Source organism: Scophthalmus maximus, chromosome 7 (genome assembly GCF_022379125.1).
Source record: "Scophthalmus maximus strain ysfricsl-2021 chromosome 7, ASM2237912v1, whole genome shotgun sequence".
NCBI lineage: Eukaryota > Metazoa > Chordata > Actinopteri > Pleuronectiformes > Scophthalmidae > Scophthalmus > Scophthalmus maximus.
Window position 1 is genome coordinate 20721367 of NC_061521.1, and position 16759 is coordinate 20738125.

General features: G+C 44.3%; 1 protein-coding gene across 7 annotated transcripts in view; it reads left to right on the plus strand.

Moving 5' to 3' along the window:
• Positions 1-16759, plus strand: part of srgap1a (SLIT-ROBO Rho GTPase activating protein 1a) — a 73161-nt gene that overhangs the window by 22846 nt on the left and 33556 nt on the right. For all 7 annotated transcript variants that reach the window (XM_035642607.2, XM_035642608.2, XM_035642609.2 and 4 more), the window contains exons 2-4: positions 4403-4598; positions 9822-9984; positions 16202-16264. In XM_035642607.2, the coding sequence (XP_035498500.1) occupies positions 4403-4598; positions 9822-9984; positions 16202-16264 (422 nt within the window). The remainder of the gene's footprint in view (positions 1-4402; positions 4599-9821; positions 9985-16201; positions 16265-16759) is intronic.

Sequence of the window (16759 nt, forward strand, 5' to 3'; positions counted from 1 at the left end):
TGTATCGTCCCTCCCCAGGCCTCCGCTGCTATTTCAGGTGCTGCTGCTGCTGAGCCACTGCTGCTGGGAGTGATGTGGCACGGCATGTCCCAGATAGCTGTCGGTGAAGACTGTCATCAACTTGGAGAAACTGTGGAAACTCTTGAGAGCGTATGATCTTTTATGGAACACGGAGCTGCACTGAGCAAGTGCAACGTAAGCTTTTTTGGATAGATTGATTCATAGAAAAGTTAATTGAGAGCATGGGGGGGGGGGAGAAAACATGTTGTTGAGTTCAAGAGAGACAGAAAAAACACGCATCTCTCTGGCCCTGTCACAGTGGGTGAGTTGTTTTTACCGAAGCCCAGTTTCTCTCCCTGGAGGTCATCATTGTGGGTCAGTACCCATCCTGCTTACGCCGCAGTTTCTTTGACAATAGAACGGGCCTATCTGGCAGATCGGGAGCCCGTATGCAACTTTGGACATATTTTCCGCCAGCAACGGGGGTTGTGGCAAGTACGTGATGTAGCCTCCAAAGGAGCAGTTGGAAAACATCCAGTGCCGGAACAAAAGGGCTTTGGTCCAAACTGATCGGCCGCAAAGACCAAAAGAGTCCTCTGTCATTGTTGATATCATGCGCATTCTGGGCCACATTGACTGGATGTCCATCAGTCAGCTGGATTTGTTGCTGACAGCTCTACAGGCCGCGTTTTAATTCTGCCAGCCCGCACGTCAACATGTACCTGAATATGGTCATGAAAGCCCGTGGAGCTTTGTCAGTCTGTTCCCTTGCTCTTTAGATGCATCGAGAGAGGAAAATGACTGACAGACTGTTACATTATTCTTCTGCAACATTCGCTGCTGTTTCTCTCTGTAGATCCATTCCTTAACTCGGTGCTCAGGTGCTCTCACCATCCCCCCCCCCCCCCTTGATGTCCCTCCCCACACTCTAATCCTTTGGAATAGAAACCTCTACACATGTTTACCATACAGATGACCTCATAACAGCAGGAATGCACCATGTAATAGTAGAGGAACACTCGCAATGACAGCAATATGGATCCGACTTCAGAAAAAAAAACTACTTAGAATTACAGTGGGCTAATTAAAACATCGTCAACCTAATTTGATTTAAACCAAGTGAAAGGTCCCATGCGCCACTCTCTATTGGTTGTGTTATTATAGCAAGAAAACCAGTCAGACAGCTGATGTTGTCGGCAGCAGGGGATTCAGATGAAGCACGAGTACGATCAAAGGGAACTGTTTGGCTGTCCTCAAACCCACTTATTCATTGCTGCATACGGCATACGGATAAGCAGCTATGAAAAAAGTTATTTTGGAGTTGAAAAAAAAACGGCTAAGTGCAGAAGGAAGGCCAAAATGAGACATCGTCTGCCTTGTGCGTGGTCGTGGCCCTGGTTTGACTTCATCAACTGACTTTTCTTGAACTAAAACTTGCATTTTGCAAAGTGTGATCTAATGTCACACCTTTAATTTCCCCTGACACGTGGATGTCGTTGAGCATTGCGCCCCTCGAACTTCAACGCGGTGCCGCAGCTTCTCCGGCCAATGTTTGACTTGGAAAAATGAACGATTTAATGAGTTTCCACGTGCAGTCAAGAATGTAATTGTGTTAAATGATCCAGTACGCTCCTTTGTGTCAGTGCCACGGTTGCGCTGTTGTAATTCCCCAGATCCTCCGGAGATGGACGCAGTTGCGAGCTTTACTCATCCATTGAAAAAAAAAAATAAGGCAGAGTGGATTTTAGTGCAGTCACATTTATGACCCACCGGTTTTCTTCGTGCTCATCGGTGGTCTCCATGGCGATATTGTTTATCTCAAACGAGCCTCTACTTTAATGTTCGTGATTCGCTGTGTTTGAGTGTTAAACCATTCTGTGATAAGCTTTCATTTAAATTTAGTATTGCAGAGACACAACCTCCCCTGCGTCCCATCTGTCTCTTAAGTGCTTTATTTCCTTATGTGCCAGCAGACAGAAGGAGCTGCTCTTTGGAAATGCATAAAGTAATCGACAGTTTTTTTCTAACGGGCCTGATGTAAATCACTAATTCATCAAGATCGCGGGAAGATTTAATGCTGATGAATTGGGGGCGGGGCCTATTGTTGATTTGATTACTGCATTAAGGACACGTGCACGCGCGCGCACACACACACACTCTCTTTGACTGGAAGCCTTCTGATTGAGTCAGCAGTTGATTGTCCATTAAGTAGCCTGACATACTGAGATGTTAATGGTGGGTTTAAAGACTCCTGTATATTTTGGCTTTTGTTTTTGCAAAGGCATTTGTTGCCGTCCAACTGTCTTGTCAAATACTCATTAATGTTTCAGTGCACATATTAACGCGAGTATTCATTAGGCAGCGGGTTGGACCTTCTCGAAACTCTTGGCAAAGCAATGTCCTTTTCTGTTGTTCCCTTTGCTCAGGGTGAGTTTAGTCCCTAGTTCCAGGTGACGTCGACTACAAAAGATAAGAATCTCAGGCTGAAATTGTCTTTGCAGCTCGCGAGGCGGTTAGAGCGAGTGCTGTTGCCAAACACAGGGAGGTAGACGACTATTGGAACAACTACACATGAAAAAGCGATAACCGCTGTAAATCACAGTGACGGAGTGCTCCGCAAGCAAATTACGTAAATTGGAAAGCAGAAGTAATACTCATTAGAGGAGGAAAAATAATCTGTGTCTAATTTGCTCTATTCCCAACAGAAACATACAAAGTATTTTTTTTGGCACAAGTGGACCGCTCCTGTGAGGTGCTGACGGACACTTAACGGGACAATTTTCAAAACTAAATCATATTCTGAGTCTCTATTTTATCACTTAGTAAGCATTTTGTTTTAAGATTTTAAGGCATAAACATTTAAAGCACTGCTTATATTCTTGACCTGCAGCGAGTTTTTACTTTTTAAAAAAAGGTGATAAATCCCTAAAAGAGCCATGTTTAATTATCAGCTCCAGTTTTTGAAAATATAACCTCATTTTAGAGAATGAAAAAACGTGAAATTTATTGACTCTAACGTGCGTGTCAAAGGGACATGGCAGCTATGGTAACTGTGGGATCAGACTGAAACAAATTCATAATTAATTATGTCTACAGTATTCAGTGTCCCAGGGTGACGGTGCAAAATCCTATGTTATGTCATATACATGGATTTATTAGCGGAAAAAGTCAAATGAGCGATTCAACCCCACACTCGAGTCAGAGAATCATTTACACTATTAGACAAAGTGTTGTTCGAGTGACAATGAGCTTCTAATTGGAATTGGAAATTGGAATTTTTTTTCCCGCGCTGACAGTCCTTTGTCATGGTGTTTCCAGGACAACAGTGCCACAAAAATACATTTCCGTATTTCGTCGGCGTGCCGAGAAACGGGCAACGTGTTGCCTTTTATAGTGACAACTAGTCCAGTGGGTTGTAAAAATAAATTGCGATGCATGTTGCAGCTTTAGTGTTTTCTGCCTTTAATATCCAGGACCACCCTGCGCCCCTCCCCGTCGGTGTCCGTGGGACTCTGAATCACCTCCATTACTCTGTTTCCTCTGCCCGGGCTACCTTCCATTAGGAAAAAAATCCATTATACCACGGCCTTAACCAGACACCGATGAAACAACCTGCGTGTGCCAGTGTGTATGCAATGCATGAGTGTGCAAGATCCCCGTTGTCCTGTTGAGTGTGAATGATGGGGCAATCCGACGGGCGTGATTCCCCAGAAAGGACCCCAGAGGGTAATTTACCTGCACTCGCAACTTGTTTAAGCGAGACCTGCTGTCGCTCCTCTGCTTCCTCAAGTGGCTTGTGTTTTCGGTCACAGTCGCGTGTACGTGTGTGCGTGTGTGTGTGTGTGTGTGTGTGTGTGTTTCTGCGCTGTGCCTTACATCTGGGTGTGATGGGAATCAGGTTCCATTATTTTCAGTCTTAATGAAACACCTGGGGCCTCCATCACATCTCCACAAGCTTTCAGCCGACCCGTAACTAAGGGATAATAAGCTGCTATTTTGTTGTTCTGACATGTACATGTGCTGTAATGCAACAACTCATCTTGTTGATTCTTAATCCAATTTATACGATTAAGCGATGGTGATTGTCAAATTTATCATTGTTTCTTATTAGGTAATGTCTATGAGTTAGACAAACTTTGACATGATCTCAAATGATGATGATCAAAAATCTTGAATTTTGTCTAGTTAGGATTCTTTCTGCATGTTTGTGTTTTATATGCTGAGTAAAAGATGGAATATTACTTCAAAGAGGCCCAGTTCACTTCACTATATTTCTACCAAGTTAACCTCCAGGTTCTACAGATTTGATCTTACCACATGATGTAAAAAGTACAAACCTCATTTTCACCTTTCAACGTCTGGCTTCATCCTGACCCGTGTTTGTGTTTCGCTTTCCTTTCAGAGATCCGGGCCCAGTTGGTGGAGCAGCAAAAATGTCTGGACCAGCAGACGGAGGTGAGGGTCCAGCTGCTGCAGGACCTCCAGGACTTCTTCAGGAAAAAGGCGGAGATAGAGATGGAATACTCGAGAAACCTGGAGAAACTGGCCGAGCGCTTCATGGCAAAGACTCGCAGCACCAAGGATCACCAGCAGTACAAGTGAGGAGGAAACGCTGCCTTGTTTATAATCGCTTATCAGTTAATTTATGAACCAGAGAATAGTCTTTCAGATCCAGAATGTTTCTGAACATTAAAGCCAGATGGAAATTTAACATCAATGAGTTCTAATGGGTCTATTGTGGTGATGAGCGATATCAATCTTTGTTTCATATTCAAATTCAGTGAGCTAAGACAGAAAGGATGCTTGGTGGTGGGAAATTTTTCTTTCTCTAACTCTCGGATACAAACCCTTCTCTGCAATCCAATGAACCAAATATTGATTATGAACGAAACCAAATTGCCATCTAAATTAGCAAAGTTATGACGTAGTAAACGAGTAGAGTAAACAAGACTCTACACCAACTTCTGATATTTGATGCTTTTTGATTCTTTGGTTCTGGCCAGTACTCAGTAAAGCTGTCTGTGGATATCATAGATAATATAAGATAAAGAAAACATACAAATAAAAAGATACTTCCCCCCCCCCCTCTCTCTCCATCTTTCTCTTCCTTTTCCCTCCCTCGCATCTGTCCATCTTCACCATGCATCACTTTGTCCTGGAGCCTTTTTCGAGGTCCCTCAGTTATAAGCCTGCTGTACTTTTTTGGCCTTATTACACAGGGAGAGTTAAAAAGCACACATTTGCATATTTTTTGAATTTGTGGTGGGGGAACAAAAATAAAATGTGCGTTTGTCCGCGCCGGCTGCAAATAGCCCCCACTCTCTGTCTGAAGCCCCGATGGCTCTAGCAGCTGTGTGCCCATGTGTCCAACTGGTGAGAGGACTCTGGCACGGCGCTCTGTGGTTTTCATCGCGTGATGTACAGTCTGGTCACTTCGTTCACATGGTAAACATTTGGCAAGTGCATAGGAGCATATTTTCAGAGTAAATACGAGACGTCTGAATAACATTAAAGACCCTCCTGTGGGTTTTAAATCATGTGGCCTATATTTTTGTATTCACATAAATAACGGGCGTATACAGTAAGGCTTCTGTGCTCTCCATATTCTCCGGGTTGTTTTCATTGGACTGACTCAACTGTGGTGTGAAAAAGAGTTTTCTATTCTGTCCAAAGACTTTGGGCCAGCTTGTCACAGGACAGGTCAGCATGGCGGAGTGGCAAAATGCTCAAGACGCATCAAAATGAGGAGCAAAGTTGGAAAATGAATCACGACGAGCTGCGTTCAGAAGGGAGCCACTGCGGTCCCTGTCAACGGAGCTGCAGTCTTAAATCCACTAATGTGACGACAAGTAGACGAGATGTCTTTCTTTCAGTTGAAACTCTAATCACTTATTATTAATTTATGTATGACATGCAGTTTCCAGTTCACGATTCCAAATCCACAATTCTCTCGCACACCACATCCAGGGGCCGCAGATGAAAACTAGCCAGCATGACTACATCTGGCAGACTCACATTTATGTGCAATTATATGAACTGTATATAATGTTGCCTCTTTTTTAAAATTAGCCAATTTGGAAAGACATTATTTTTTTTTAGAAGAATAATTGCACTTTTGAATTATTACTGCAGCTCTACCAAGTTTTTAATGATAATAAGAATACAGATTTTGAGGAAACCACACAGGGATACTTATGACATTACAATGCAACAGGTGCATTTCTTTTCTGCTTTGCTACACAAGTATCTCTGCCACAGTCAGAAGCAACTGCTGTCAGTTCTGTGCACGTTTCCTTTACCTGCTGAGAATCGTAGTCTAGTCTAGACTTTTTTAAACAGCTGCAAGCACATTCTGATACTCTCCGTCTCTGCTTCTCTGTCCTCTTCCTGTGAGGAAAACAAATGAACACGGCCTCCAACAGTGTCCGGGCGGCAGCGACCGTGTGTTGCGGGAGAGCCATTCCCAGTCCCGTCTGCCTTGTCCTTTTGTTTTTCAGTGGCTGATTGCAGAACAAACACACACACACACACGCACATGCACAGCCATATACTGTATTATGCAACGTTTGCTCAAGGAGGGACTGGGAGATTGTGAGCCGAGGAATCATTGCATTATTTATACTACCAAAGCCAAAGACGGGAGCTTTTTAACAGGTGCTTTTATCCAGAATTAGATTTTCGGCGAAAGGACTTCCTCTCTTTGTTTGTGGGGATGAGGAGGCGTACAAAGTGCTGCAGTCAGGGAGAGTGAGATTCTCATTTGACATAAGTTTTAACCCCATTTGTGTTCAAACTTAGTCCCGGTTGAAACTGTTGAAATTATTTTTGCGTGCCTTTAAATCTTCCATCGTTCAACCGTCCTTTACATCACGGGATCGGTCCAATTAGGATCCGTGCTGATCACATCGCTTTGCCAGCGTGTTCCATTGCATGTGAACGTCAGTCAGTGTACTGCAGCTACAAAGGCTGCCCTGCCACCATGGTTCATTAATGAAAGATGCTATCAGCAAGGTACTAGAGGACTTTGTCGTTTTGCCACGGCTGCTGATAAGGGCTCCCGTTTCAATACCCCCGCATACTCAAGTGGCAGTTGTCCCTCATTGTCGGCATCCTGCTACCGCACGAGTATGTTGACACACACACATACACACACACACACACACACACACACACACACACACACACACACACACACACACACACACACACACACACACACGTACACATTAATAGAAAGCTGTAAATTGCTAATGAGTTCTTTTTTCACTCATCTCGGTCTCCCTGCCTCGCTTGGACGTTTGCGTTTTCCGCTCCCTACCTGTGTTTGAGCCCCTCGGGGGGGGGGGGGGGGGTCAGAGTATCTGTCTGTGAGTCATGCGTGACCCAGTTCCTGCCCTTGGCCGAGGGGGGGGAAATTATGCCATTGAGAGATTTTCCTGTCATTATGTGGGGGTAAGCACCTCCCGGAGGTTATTTCGTCCTCGTGGCCTTCTGCGTCGGGCCTTGTTTTCTCGCTCCGTCCTCTTTCCTCTCTTTCCCTTCACTGCAAGCCTCCAGTTTGATTTAGTAGGTCAGCCCACTAAGGTGCTTAAAGGAACTGTTAATGTGTTTCGTGGGAAGTCTCAAGTGCATCTGTGATTTCACCTGATCTTTCTCCAAACCAAAGTTTGAATTTAACCAATGCTGCGAGTTCTGCTTTTATTCTTGGACTGTCTGAAAGGAATTCTGGGTCATTCGTAGATCTTATTCGATTTATTGTTTGTAGGCTGTCTTTTGAGTGACTAACTGACCTGTGTCAGTTTCGTTCTGGTGTTGAATTAGCTCAGAATTCTCATAGAGATGTCTCCTGCTCTGCTTCGTAAATGAGGTTACAAAAAATTTAAGCAAAGAGGATTGGTCGGGAAACTCAAGTTCCCTCTTCAGATCCTGCTGCTGTCATTTCTGCCTTTTTCCCCCCATAATTTAAAAAAAAAAAAAGGTCGAGACTCATCGTGTCAGCGGCCACCTGGATATTATGCATCCGCACACGCAAAAGCATGAATTAATAAACGCGTACACATGCGGACACACGTGCACTCTTCACGTATAGATTCAGTGCCACAGAACGGAAGCATTGCACTCTGCTGATCCATAATTCAGAGAGGATTCATGGTAATTTCTCTCTGACACCGTGTGAGATGCTGTCCAGAAGTCCTGCTGCTGCAGCTCTGGGACCACTTCGCTTATTCTCTCTTTTTTTCTTCTTCCCCGCTTTCTCTTCCTCTGCACGTGTCCTGCAGCCCGGGCATGTGGCACCAGTACATCACTCTGCTTTTAGCTAAATCAGTTTTTTTTTTCATCCACTTTTTTTTTTTTTTTTTCCTGGTGTCTTTGACAAACGACTCTCGGATGTTTTCCATGTCGGCCCGCTCGGCTCTGCCTTTATCAAATGTCGCTTGTCTTTCCTGTTTTTGCAGAGTCTCCGGGAACCTCTCCGCCCGTTCGAATGGTTGCATCAGTCATTCATTCGGAGAAACGCTTCGTGTCTTCTTTTTTTTTGTTGTTGCTCTTGCAGCAGATGTGATGCCAGTTACGGAAGGCCAGTTCAGGGCCGGGTTCAATTGAACGTCACCTGTTGCGTTGACAAGTGCTGCCTGTCTGTGCAGACTGACTGTGTGAGTGCGGAGCAGAGGAGAGTCTCCATATGGTTCCTGCAAGACTTGACCCACGACCCAACCTTAAACCTCTCCCAAGCGCGCGCGCGCGCACGCACACACACACACACACACACACACACACACACACACACACACACACACACACACACACACACACACACACACACACACTCGTGTTCTGTGTTGCCTTTTAGAAGGCAGGAGGAATGTTATAGATTAACCCACAGGAAGTCAGCCTGCAGGCCAGTGTTAATACTGGGCCCCAGCCTGCTCTGGCCTGGACAATGTCCTACAGTTAGCTTGGAAGCAGCCGGCACGCTGCACAGGAAACGACTCCCTGGCTTTTTTTTTATTTTACTCTTTAGCTCTGTAGCACTCAGATTTCCATCTTTCCCCCTTTTACTACGACTTCTCTCCCCATCCTTGTTTGTCTTCTGCTGTCACAGTTCATACGTAATTCCACTTTTCAGCTTAACTTTAAATACATCCACGTCTTCCGCAGCTTCACTCCACTACGTGTATTTAAAGCCCGTGGCACACGGGGCTCCTTGGTTGCAGGAAGTCAGCTTGGCTCGGAGCACTGCATGAGCACTGACCCAGAAATGTCAGCGATACAAATTATTTCCAACTGAACCGTGTAGTCCTCGAAATATATGCAGAGTTTTTTCTTAAGGCCCTAGAACCAACAATATATGGGACATTCAACACCAAGGGAGGGCGATGAGGATGCATCCGTCTTCCTCTGGCGGAGCCCGGTGCGCTGGAGCTGCCCATAGACATCCTGCTTGTCGCGGAGGTGTCCCAATCCCCTTATGATAATTACAAATATTGCCTAAAGATATTAGGGCTGAGACATTGACGTGGATGTGGACATGTTGATATAAACTGAAGATAACAATAAACACATACAGCTATTTGTATACAGGCCTGCTATCTCTGGAATACTGCACAACTACTACTGTGTACTTGTTTATTAATTCAGCACACATGTAACTTAACAGAAGATTGCTAAAAAAAATGTATTCAAAGATCCTACATAACCACTTCTCTTATTCTGACTGGTGCTTATTCTGTCTAATTGTAAGGGCACCAGGTTATTCATTTTACCACATGGAAGCTGACGTGAGACCTGACCTGTTTTTCTGCGGTCTTTTTATTTTTTAGGAAAGACCAGAACCTGCTGTCACCGGTCAACTGCTGGTATCTGCTGCTGAACCAGGTGAGGAGGGAGAGCAAGGACCACGCCACCCTGAGTGACATCTACCTCAACAACGTCATCATGAGGTTCATGCAGATCAGCGAGGACTCCACGCGGCTACTCAAGAAGGTGAGGGGGGAGACTGTGTTGACCCAAACCAAGACCCATTTTCAAACGCAGACACATTTCTCCGTTTCACCCCTTCACATCCTGACGTTTGTACTGATGCACTGATGTTTGACCTCTACTGGAAAAGGTCAACAGTGACTTTTTTCTTTGATCAACAAAACAGTTCAAGTTAAAACTCACCACAAACACAATCCAGATTTTTCATAGCGGTCAGTTCAGGCGGCAGCGTCTCCAGTCACTCGCGTTATATTAACGGCCTGTCACTTCCAATCAACCCATTCATTTGACAAAGAAGTATATTTAGTTGCATGATACGCAGGGCATATACAGTATACATATTGAGCTTTGTGTTTGATGCCGGGCTCCTGTGGTTTAGTTTTTTGTGAATTAGAGTATCGCAAAGGAACCTTCATCACCGCAGTTTGCGATCAGTATGCCTTCACTCTCCCATCTGAACTGTGGCTTCACGACCCAAACCGGGCCCCAGCTTGCCTCCTCCTCCACCACAAAGACGACTACTCCCTCACAGATTATGAGCTCCTATGCTGCAGGAGTCACATGAACTCGCCACAGGCCTAAATTACAAAGTGGCTTTTCTTCAGAGGGGAGTGCCTTTGTGACTTTTTATATCTCTCCCTCTCGTCTCTTTGTTGCTTTCTTTTCCAGGGCATTGATGTCTCAGATTCAAAAAAAGTGACCTTTCAAGTTTGATCAATTTTCAAAGAACCGACTCACGATGGTCGTAATTTCGTCAGATTTTCTCATCCCCCCCCCCCCCCCCCAACATACAAACAGGAAGCTGCTGCAGTCATTACCCTTTGATACTTCTTAAAGACTCATGGTTCTACTAATGAGGCCTGATGTGAAACAGAAACTGATTATTATGATAGACAATTTTTAAAATCTCTATTTAGTAGGCACACAACTAGTTTTACAGTTACAATAACAGCGGGTTTCATTCCATAGAACATACACGCAGTCCATTTTTCCAGTATTTTTTATTTTGTTAGTCTTCAGTAAAAGGTCCATATCTCCAAACGATGCATTTCATTGACAATTGCAATCCAGTCGTCCGCGTTAGTCCGGTATTTTGCCCAGATATCATATAGACAGTATGATTTATAAGAGACAGTGAGATGATAACAGCTGTCAGTTCCCATTCCAAAATATTTTTTTCTTTTTTCTTTGACAATCTCCTGCCAAAATAAATGAATTGGTGGGCATCCTTAAAACATATGAAAATGGTCAGCCATTGATTAACCACAAACCCAACATGTATCCTGTCCCTGAGAACCTCGCCACATAGATAATCCACGTCAAGTATCCTGTTATGTCCTTTCAACTCTCACCAGGATTTGAGTTGGTAGTCCTCGTCTCACCTTCCCAAACTTACATGTATCAAGAGAAGATATTGATCAAACTCGGTTCACTATCCTCCCATGGATTCATTTCTTTGTTCCAATAGTCACTGGAGATATCTGAAGAGATCCTTTTTTCTAATGAATCTTGGAACTCACAGATTAAAGCCCCAAACTGGAGCCAAATCGGCATTCCATCGTCAGTTGCCAATTGCGTGAACTCTTCAAACGCGTGATTGGAGAGGCTCGTAGACACATTGCCGCCTCCAACTAGATTCATAGCTGGCCGAATATCTAGACAGATCGGCGACAACTACAGCCAATCGGAGCGCAGATCTACCGCATAGTCTGGGGTTTCTCCCGGTGTAAGATCATTGTAGTGTTTTATTGCCTGTCGCCAGTCGGTCGAGTAGTATGAACTCACAATGACTGCAAGACTTCCTGATCACAAGACAACAAGGCGCATAGTGTGAACCGCTGATCTGCTCATAGATCCGATGACTCTGAAAGTCATGTAGTCTGAACTTGGCATAATGTCCTTTTGGTTTGATTTATCCAAATCTGAATTTTGATGTTGACAATTATCTAATAAAGACTGTGCTGGTGAATCGAGTTACATCGATTTAAAATCTTTCCATTTGGCCAAATCGTCCGGATTACACCAGCGTACTAGTGGTCTTAGCTGGGGGGCAGTGTGATGGCCCTAGAGTCTGCTCTTATCTTCAGATAATTGTATTGTCCCCTTACTCCTCAACACAAAATCTTGAGATCATCCCGTTTCATTGGCTTAAGTCTTAAGGGGGAACGGCAAAAGGAAGTGGGTCTGGGGTCCGTCTGTTCAGATCTGCGACGAAGATGCGAGAAGAATTAAGTTAAGAACGTTTTTTTGTGTATTTATCTGAGATTGGGTTGTGTCCCGAGTGGAGTAGTTGTCCCTTTTCAAAGTTTTTCTAATGCAGTTTCTCGGTGGGTTCCAGGTGACACTGTGAGGACAAACTGCCGCCCGGTGGGAGGTCCCGGTTCAGTTCAGACCTGGGACGCGCTCGGCCTCTAATTAAAGCCTGCGAGCCTTTGATCTCAGCAGAGCTCCAGTAACGGGGCACAAACAGCCGTGAGACGTCCCGCACGTTTCACGGGCTCCCTCGCAGCGTCCACGGGACAGCTGCCCTGTTGTCATCCTTCCGGCACATCAAAGACCTGTGTTTTTATTTCCCTGTATGTTCTGCTCTCACGCTGGGAGTCAGAGCAGCGGGGACGGACCCCAGACTGGCCCCGGTGTCTTCGTCAACATCCTCCAGTAGATCCGTTTGTCGCCTGGCATGGGTTTTTATTTCTCCAGTGTTGCCTTGTGGTCACTTTTTGAAGCAACTACCGCCACAGATTCCTTTGAAAACACATCATTTTGACTTCTTTGTTTTTTTTGTTTTTTTTTCCTGGTTCGTTTGAATGCGAGAGTCGAGCGGTGGACCCCTCTCTCTTTCTTTATGCTTGGACAGATCTTATCACATTTTTCATTATTCATACAACCAGCTCTTTGTTTTACTCGGCTGTGTTTTATTTATGGAAGCCGCGTTCCGTGGCCCCAGCTACAAGGTGGATTTCCCGAAGCTCGATGCGGTTTTGAACTTCTCCAAAGGCAATGCATGCGCTGGATACTAGACTTCATGTGACAATAAGCCTCTTTCACAGCAGACATTTTGACATGTCATGGTAGGAAAAACACACGTGTAAATAATAAATGGGCAATGGGTGACTTCCATTTAACCGACTCCGTTTTAGAGGCCCAGCATAGTGCACGTTGGCTCACTGACACCCTGTCATATCTTTTACACACACTCGCACACACACACACACACAGCAAAACAGGACAACTGCCATTTCTTTATCATGATTAATTTCAGTGACAACATAAAACCCACCACTCCCTGCAGACTTGGTTTCCTCTCTCCAGGGTTGTCTCATCTTTCTAATGCCGTTGGAATATGGACGGTCTTAAGCTTAAAAGGGGGAACTCATTTGTAGGAACCTTTTAATGAATTAGACCGAATTGGAAACCCCCCAACTTAGATTCTTTTGAAATGAAAAGGGGCAAGTTGTGCACATTAAATCAGCGACATCCATTTGACAACTCGGCGTTTGGTAAATAACTGTTATTGCTTGTAAATTGAGGTGTGTGTGTGTGTGTGTGTGTGTGTGTGTGTGTGTGTGTGTGTGTGTGTGTGTGTGTGTGTGTGTGTGTGTGTGTGTGTGTGTGTGTGTGTGTGTGTGTGTGTGTGTGTGTGTGTGTGTGTGTGTGTGTGTGTGTGTGTGTTACATTTAGCAAGCAGTTTGAAAAGTGAGATTATCTAAGAGTTCTTTAAAGCCATTATGTAATGTGTAGATTTTCTGGTGAAAGCACTTCAAACATGTCTTGAATGTAATGCCTATTTACTTTCATCTCAGTCTTTACACACACACACACACACACACACACACACACACACACACACACACACACACACACACACACACACACACACACACACACACTGCTCATGTGATCCCTGAGAAGGCTTTTCATTGAGCTCTGGATCACTTCCCAGCCTTCTCAATGGGGAAGAGCTGACGAGCGTTAGATCTGACAGACAGTCAGAGGTTCTGTCTCCCCTGAACTGACAGTCGCTAATGGATTTTCCCACAGGGGAAGGCCTGTGTCTTCACAACCTTTTTGATATGCAAGAATTCCCTCTTTAATTAATAGGCAGTTTACTTTTAGTATGGTACAGTCATATTTTGCTAGATATAATTAAGGGTCTACTACAAACCAAAGGACTAGATCGTATTATAATTTACCAAAAGATTCAAGACCTTTCTGTTGCTCCCTTATCTACACTCCACTCTCAAACATTCCTGAGGTTGCCAGTTGCCAAGGTTGGTTCTTGTAAAGCTCCGGATATCCGGGCTTACAGTGTGTTTGTCTTCTGATTAGGAAAGTGCTACAAGTCGGGGAGGTGACAGGCCAGGTGGTGTTGGAAAGATGTCACTGATCTGCCGGGTCGCTCAGCAGCACGACACTCTAATTTCAGACACCGGCCTGGCAGCTAGTAACTGAGAGTCTAATCCTCTTTACGGTTTATTCACATGCTTGGACATCATTGGTCAGCCGTACCTATAAGTGACTTGTGAAGAAGTGGAGTGAGAGAGAGCACTTTTGCATTCAAACATTCCCATTATTGTTGCTGTCCCAGTCTGTTACATGTTCACAGTTCAGCAGAATTCTTTCAGCGCTGAAAATTTGAGTGACTTTGTGTCAGGATGAACATGCCTGTGAACTCAAAGAGGTGTGTGTGTGTGTGTGTGTGTGTGTGTGTGTGTGTGTGTGTGTGTGTGTGTGTGTGTGTGTGTGTGTGTGTGTGTGTGTGTGTGTGTGTGTGTGTGTGTGTGTGTGTGTGTGTGTGTGTGTGTGTGTGTGTGTGTGTGTGTGTGTGTGAACACAGTAGAGCCTCTTACCTGTAGCCAACACCCACATGAGTCCTCAGGCGTGTAAAGCAACAGAGCATGAGAGACTCAACTGATCTTAAGTCAGGAAATCCCATACATTGTTCAATGTTTTTGTCTGAATGGAATTTTTTGTTTGTGCATTTCTTGAAAACGGGTGATGAACAGCCAATGCATGCAGATACTTGTTACTTTGTCGTCACCATAGTAATGAATTTAAGATTATAGTCGTTATTGAGCCCAGGTAACTTATGTACATTGTGAATAAGATAGGACCTAGTATTGAACCTTGTGGTACCCCGTTTTTTAGACTTCAAGGAAACCAGAATGATGACCAGCCACAGCTATTGCTTGAGTTTTGCCAGTAAGATAAGTATGAAACAACAAAGTTATGCATTTCTGTGCTTTAGATCAAATCAATAAAGAGGGCAACACAACACTCCTTCCTATCGAGTTGATGGACTATCTTCCTTCAAGAGGTCTATTGCTTTTACAACTGCTCACATCCACCGCTGGAGGAATTGCAGATAGATCCTTGACCAGAAGTAAACTGCACAAGGTGGTTCAATGCCTCCTCAGAAACCCCCGACTATGAGCGGCTCCCAGAATGAAATTTGTCTGAGGAAAATTGGTTTAAAGAGAGAAACCCGGAGTACAGGCCAACGTCCTAACCTCTTCCAGGTTAGCAGCGTGTGTTATCGACTGTAGTGGAGGGATCGAAAAAATCACTCTCATGACTCATAATCTCATGAACATGTGATACAGTATATGAGTCATTGGTAAGGAAATATGGGAGCTCCACAGTTAAATTAATAGTGAAAGCCCCGCCGACTCCATCACCGCATCAGTGTTAAACTCTATCCCACAACCGTGAGACGCATTAATGTGGGCGTGTGTGTGTGATTGTGTTCCTGAGTCAGCGATGTGGCACGACTGATTGAGTTAACATATTCAGTCGAAATCTTTCACATTCAGCTATAAAAGCTGGATAATATGTCAAGCATGTGGACAGTGAAACTCGAGCTGCGCTCTACGATCGGAGCGGAAAAGCTTTTTTTTCGACACTGATACCACCTTCACTCAGGAACACTTTTATTTGACCCGGGATGATAAATGCACTCCACTTCTGTCGTGTCCTCTTCTGGTTCACGGGGCAAACGTCCGGTCACTGTGCACACTCGCATGTAACCTAATATACAGTAAATACTGCATTTGCTAAAAGTGGTTACCGCAGTGTTTCTGATGGAGCTTAAGCATTGCAGACAGTACTGACACACTGTTGTTTTGGTTTGACAGGGGTAGTTATAATTTTTGTCTGGGAAAAATCATGTATATTTCATTGTTGGACCTCATTTTTTTCCCCTTTTGTATTTCTTTTGCAGAGCAAGGAAATAGCCTTTCAACTCCAGGAAGACTTAATGAAGGTCCTAAATGAGCTGTACACAGTAAGTAGTAATGTCTTGTCGTCACTGTGATTTAGACTGGTTTATAGCACCAATCTAACTATGTACTCTTTGTAATAGATCTTATAGCATTTAAATAAATAGACAAACAAGCTTACATTGCAGGGAATGTTTGAGCATGAAAAGCATGAAACACAATCCATTTTACCCCCATCAACTGACAATTCAATCTGTGAAGTATCAACTTTATGTTTGTTTGACTCCCGAGTTCAGATCCTCTGTTTTAATGGTTCCTATCAACTGTCTTCTCTCGCTCTTCACAGCAAATTCATGCAAAGCCACACCAGGGGTTCGGAGCCAAATAGCAACAACTGTGCCGTGCATATTTGCTTTTTCTCAAGATTTTTTTGCCGTCGCCCTTATTTGATAGTTTACACTAGGTGCAGACAGAAAATGTGGGAAAGAGCGTACACGGTCAAATGTTGTTCCGAGTTAGAATCTATAACTATGGACTTTTGTGATTTGTACCTCAGCTCC